The sequence below is a fragment of the Polypterus senegalus genome, chromosome 5 (genome assembly GCF_016835505.1).
Source record: "Polypterus senegalus isolate Bchr_013 chromosome 5, ASM1683550v1, whole genome shotgun sequence".
NCBI classification, from domain to species: domain Eukaryota; kingdom Metazoa; phylum Chordata; class Cladistia; order Polypteriformes; family Polypteridae; genus Polypterus; species Polypterus senegalus.
The window spans coordinates 134,894,327-134,900,464 of NC_053158.1; the positions used below are offsets into that span (position 1 = coordinate 134,894,327).

At 39.3% G+C, this 6,138-nt stretch overlaps 1 protein-coding gene across 1 annotated transcript; it reads right to left on the bottom strand.

Annotated features, from left to right (window-relative positions):
* Positions 1 to 1,786: 1,786 nt before the first annotated feature.
* On the bottom strand, positions 1,787 to 2,730 carry LOC120529904. The gene is made up of 2 exons (XM_039754116.1): positions 2,245 to 2,730; positions 1,787 to 2,035 (listed from the first exon to the last, which is right to left on the bottom strand). The coding sequence occupies exons 1-2, from the start codon at positions 2,728 to 2,730 to the stop codon at positions 1,787 to 1,789; spliced, it is 735 nt and encodes a 244-aa protein (XP_039610050.1).
* Between the last annotated feature and the right edge of the window lie 3,408 nt (positions 2,731 to 6,138).

Below are 6,138 nucleotides of genomic sequence, written 5' to 3' on the forward strand. Positions count from 1 at the left end.
CCACTGCACGCCCAACCTACCTGGAAAGGGGTCTCTCTTTGAACTGCCTTTCCGAGGTTTCTTCCATTTTCCCTACAAGGTTTTATTGGGAGTTTTTCCTTGTCTTCTCAGAGAGTCAAGGCTGGGGGGCTGTCAAAAGGCAGGGCCTGTTAAAGCCCATTGCGGCACTTCCTGTGTGATTTTGGGCTATACAAAAATAAACTGTATTGTATTGTATTTTATATAGCGGGTTGGATAATGGAGGGATGGATGGATGTCTCACTTACATGGCAAAAAGACTCCAAGGGTTTTCTTTTCCAGATCACCTGTCAGACACACTGTTGTAGGACAAAGTGGGCATTGCCCATTCTACTAAGGTTTTAACAGAATGCCATGCCTGTTAAGACAGTAGATTTGACAGGGAGCAGACATTCAGTTGCACCAAAAACCCATTCTAAGTGGTTGAAATTCAGTTTTTACCAATCTCACCCTGTACTTTATCTGATAAACTATTGATCAGAGTTGTACTGATATCTTTACAGAAGCCCCTCCTGTCCAATAGCACCAAATGGATGCTTGAATCCAAAAAAGAGCTATAATTCAAAGATGACAAATTCGATGGACACAATAACATGCTTATGAGAAGGCACTGATTTTTTCTTACTTAGAAGAGACTTACAAGACTATAACATGTTATTTATTTCTTTGAAAGCTAGCTTCACTTCGCTTTCTGGAGCAAAATTAACTTGAATTAAATGTATGTTTTTATTATATACTAGTAATAAAAATAGCAGCTCACTGCTCAAACCGGGCAGAACCTGGATTTGAACCCACAACCTTTTGATTATGAAGCAGTAGTTCTTACCTCTGCACCAGCCAAGCAGACATTTTGGCATTCTTGTATTTGGGCTTGGAATTTTTTACTCATTGACAGCAACATGTAAATTGAATGCTTTCTTTTTGTTTGGTTATCTTCTTGAATAAAAGCACACTTATTTTGTTATACCTTTTGTGAAAGAGTTTATTTCATATTTGGACTTCAGTCTTTGCACATTATACACTTCACATCAGCATTTTGTAATTATCACTATAACATGAAAAAGGTTTGTTTTAGTTATATGTTCATTAGGGGTGTGACGAGACGCTTTTCCCACGAGACGAGACACGAGACTGGGTTCACGAGAACGAGACGAGACTTTTAGAGACTTTTTTTTAAAGAAATCTTTAATGTTTAAATATATAGCAAAAATAGCCTTTTATTTAACTGAAAAACACAAAATGCAAAAAATGCATGTCCATTTTGAAATCAACTTTTTGAAATAAAACTTCTATTTTGATGAATGATATGCAGTAATAAAATGTAAACACTGCAAAACATTTTGCCACAAACTGATAGGCAATTAATTGCACAATAAAATTAAATAGTATAAACAAAAATAATTAATAAACAACACAAATATCCTTTTACGTGCAATTAACCATAATTAGTGTAACTATCAAAGTAGTGCTGTCTTAAAACTCAGAGTGCAAAACAATGAACAAAATTTTCTTAAGCATGGAAAAGAGCTAAGACCTAGGTAATGAGGTAATGACCTATACAGAACAGCCTAAGATATGGTCATGTTCTTTTTTAAGAATATAAGCATGTCTACATTTTCTGGCAGCAATTGTGACCTCTGGGCAGTGACTATGTCTCCTGCAGTTGAAAAGACACGCTCACTTGGAACAGAGGTCGCAGGAATGGAAAGATATTCTTTGACAAGTGGAGACAGCAAAGGATATTTGGAGCTGTTTTCTCTCCACCATGTCAGAGGGCAGCAACTAAGTGGGATAGATGCCTCTCTTCTGTAAAGTTCAGTTTCCCTCTCAATTCCTTTGCTGGGCTGTTCTGTCTTCGAGAAAGAGTCCCTAGCAGATCCTCAAGTGCTGTCTTCTTGGAAGCAGGTTCCTCTTCTGACTCAGCTCTGCCTTCAGCTTCAAGAGCCCCCTCGCCCCCATGTGTGGAACAATGAACTGATGCCTCTTCCTTGCGCTCCATACTCTTCTCATCTGTGGGCTTCAAGCAGCAGAAACACTGGCTTTAACATTAGCAAGCAGCAAAGCAGTCCCCCTCTCTCTTTTAACACAAATACACTCACTCTGATGCTCTCATATTTACAACACACACACACACACACACAATACAGCATGAACCTATTAAATCAATTAAAATTTAGTACTGGAAACATAAATCTTCTAGGGAAAAAAAAATCAAGTCAATGATACCTGGTTTTGCTGCAACTGTTCCACCCTTTTCTGTATCCTCTGAAAGACTGCCTCACGCTGATTGCAGTCTAGCTGCGGTAGAGACTGGAATCTTGGGTCCAGCGCAGTGCTCTCCAGCAGGTAGTTGTATACATCCCCACTGTATCTGCCTGAAATATTGCTGAGAATTGCTCTCTTTGTGTCGGCCACAGTAGGGGAATCAATGTCATTTGGTGCCATGTTTTGTTCTATCATGTTCTTCAGTGGCACGATGAGTGACACTGTGGGCCTCTTCTCTTCACACAAGACAGAGGTAGCTGTCTTTAAAGGATTCAGCAGCTTCACAAGAAATTCGGCATTGACAATGTCGCAGGTATCCAGTGTGTCAATGTTTCGGGCATTTTGTCTTATTTCTGGACTGGTGAGCGTTGCTGCTATAGCAGTCTGCTGCTCCAGGTAACGAACCAGCATATCCAATGATGAATTCCATCGCGTGGTGGCGTCCATTATTAATTTGTGCGGTGGCAGTTGTAGCAGCTTCTGCTTAGACGTCAGTACCGCGGCAGCTGTCGAACTCCGGTGAAAAAAAGCAGTTACACGTCTCACCCGCCCGAGCAACGAAGCGACACGCGCAACACGAGGCCAGCCTGTGTAGCGAGATTTATTGTGTGCGAAGCATTTGATGTGCGGCTCAAATCCTGCCTCGCACACAGCCACATCCATATTACGCGCATTGTCTGTTACAATAGCGATGCAATGGTTTGGCTTTTTAAGACCCCACTGTGTGACAGCTTCTAGTAAAACTTCAGCGACGTTTGCCCTGTGTGTGATTCAAAAGTGGGCGTCTGCAGTACAAAATGTACCATTTCCCAATTACTGTTGATAATGTGGGCTGTAATTGTGATATAGCTCTGTGTACACCTAGAAGTCCAACCGTCAGTAGTTATGGCGATGGTTTCTGCCTCTTTCAGAGCCTGTACAACGTTTACCTTGCACTCTTTGTACAGGGTCGGGACCACCGTCAGTAAAATGTGCACGTGACGGGATGGCATACTTTGGTTCCAGTGTGTGGATGAGTCGCCGAAATCCCAGATTTTCCACCACAGAAAATGGTCTCATATCGGCTGCAATGAAAACGCCGATGTCTCTTGTTATTGCCGTGGCTCTTGCATTGGATGGTGGAAGTTTAGCTGCAAAGGCATTTGTTATGGTTGTTTGCCCTTTTATGCGAACTGAATTTCTTTCCATTTTCTTCACAGGAGCAGCTTTTAGTAACGAGCTGTGGTTGTTTTCTAAATGCTTTTGCATAGTGGTTGTGTTAGCAGAGGTGTACGATATTAATTTCTTACAGTGTTTGCAAATTGTCTTTGTCTTGTCTGTCATTTTTTCACCATTTCTTATTTCCACAAGGAATCCAAAATGTTGCCACACGAATGATTTAAATGTCGCGGGCGCATCTTCTATCCTTATTTGTTCCTCACGCTCCATCATGCCAATAACGCAAGGATATCGTCACGTTCTCGCGAGACCAGACGCATCTCGCCAGACAAATCTGATCTCGCGAGATCTCGTACCACGAGATCTCGTCACACTCCTAATGTTCATCAACATTTCTTGCCTTCAAATTCCTGTCATCCAACATTTACCTAGATCGTTGTAGACACAGAACACACATGAAATGTACAGTATGTTTTGCAAATAACAATATATTATTTACCCTATACGATTCCAGACAACTCACACTCAGATAAGCAGACTTGAGCTGGGAGAACTTCAGCTGTGTTGGTGAGGGATGGGATTCTAGTGAGTTTTAAAAGGAAGCACCAAGACTCATGATGGTGTTTTAGGTCCTGACTTTGTTTTTATCTGTGGATTTTAACCTGTTTTGGATTTATTTATTTAATGGATTTGAATCCCCACTAGTGACAGTGTTTTTATTGGAGTGTTTCTTGACTTATTTATTTTAAAGATCTTTGGCACAGCACTTTACTTTGTTGAATACTTTATTAATTACTCTTGGTTTTTTTGTGTACTTATTGCCCAGCTCATCCCTAGAAATGACTATAGACATATCTGGGTTCAAAAGAGTATGGCAGCTGGAGCCAACCCAGGCCGTCAAAAATCTGCACTAAACACTTGCATTTCTATGACTTAAGGCTGGTATGAGAGGGTTTCAAATCTTGACTTAGGATTTCTATAGTTTCGTCTTTTGAGAAAATGTACATAAGCACGTCAAAGTGATTGGAAGGTCTTTGGAAAATTAAGAAACTGGATTGGCACATTAGTCAGTTTAAAGAAGGACCTTTCCCAAAGTCTTGAAATTGTCTCAATGTGATTGCGAGATCACCAGAAAAAAGTTTCTTATATGGTAGATGCATTGGCATTTATGTTTATAAACAAAAGATAATGTATTATAACACCATTACAAAGCAGAAAATCTGTACTTGCACACAACTGAGGAAATATATATTCAAACACTTTAATTATGTGAGTAAAATACAGCATTGATTTCTAAGGAGAGTTTTACACATTACAGTTTAGAAATGTATTTTATGTCTCCAATTAGAATGTCACTCACTAAAATATAACCTTCTGAAATAACTTGGAATAACAAATGCTTTTTCAGAAAGCTCTATTGCAATAAGATTTTATAAATTGAGTTTTTCTGAATTGTCCAGCTAATGTTGTAATAAATGTTTTGATCTTTTCTGATGTCCAATTTTTCCTTACAGTCAGTTAATTCAAAATAGAGAAATTAAGAAAATAGGTTGCTTCTAAAATTTTGATTTTGCATAATATTTTGGAGCTTATCTTGTCCATTACTTCTTTACTAGTATAAGAGAGTAGTTAACCTCATGTTTATTAGAAGTTGCTGCAGAGATTCAGCGTTTCATATTTATTGATAGTTCATAATCGATGTGGCTTCATTAGGTGCAAAACTGAGTACGGTATTCATTGGATTACCAGAGAGGGCAAAATAAAAGTCATATACAGATACTGTACATTTAAGTTAACTATTTGCAAATATGCTGCTGAGCACGGTAATACAGCAGCTGCTTGACAGTTCAGCATCGAGAGGCGTGCATGAGTGGTACAGTAAAAAAAGAACAAGAGACATTGGTGCCTCTTTTCAAACGTGCTTGTTGAAGAAAACAAGTCAAATGGCATCAACAAGAGGAATACTTGGTGAACTGGGTTAGAATCAAACAGGAGAACAATTGTGCTGTCACAACACTATTTGTCCTAAAGCGCATGTCATGGCAGCTAAAATGTACAAATAAACTCTCAGTTTGTGCACATATGGCTGCTGCCCAAAAGCTGCAATGAATGGGAGAAAAATTTGGCTAATTTCAAATTGTTTATATATGAAAATATTAATAAGCAATTATCAATATGGATATAGTAATCTGCGTGCCCAGGCATTCCCAAAAGAAAAAAAAATTACATTTTAAGGATCTGCTCATTTAAAGGGGAAGAGAACAGAAAAGAGAATGGCATTTATCTCTCATATATAGCAGAAAAATAGGCAAGATGAGATTTTCAATAACATTTCAGCACGGGTTCAGCTGTACAAAGCTACATGTCATATGCAATTCCAGCTGCAGGGAGATGTGGAGGACTGAGTGGCTAAATGCACAGTCCAGTTCCTTGCCAGTGGCTTGTGGCCACCTGCTGGTGAAGTAAAAGAAAAGTGGTGCAAAGCGTTTAGTGTACAGCGGAAAGATAAACTGATCTTCTGATGTTAATTTTAATAACAGTATTAGAAGAAGAGGTAATAACTTACCTTAGGTCCAAATTCTTTTCTGTGTATGTGTGTGAACGTGTGCTCCCATGAGCCTTCCAGTATTTTAAAAGAGGCCTTGTAGGGGAGGATGTAGCAAGTCAGCATCACTACCACTTCATCTCCATGCTGCC

What these genes read in the sequence shown, in the direction of transcription:
- LOC120529904 (XM_039754116.1), bottom strand. Translation starts at nt 2,730, where the DNA reads ATGGACGCCACCACGCGATGGAATTCATCATTGGATATGCTGGTTCGT. An exon ending in AACAGTTGCAGCAAAACCAG is followed by an intron (nt 2,036 to 2,244) that starts GTATCATTGACT and finishes TGCTGCTTGAAG; the next exon opens with CCCACAGATGAGAAGAGTAT.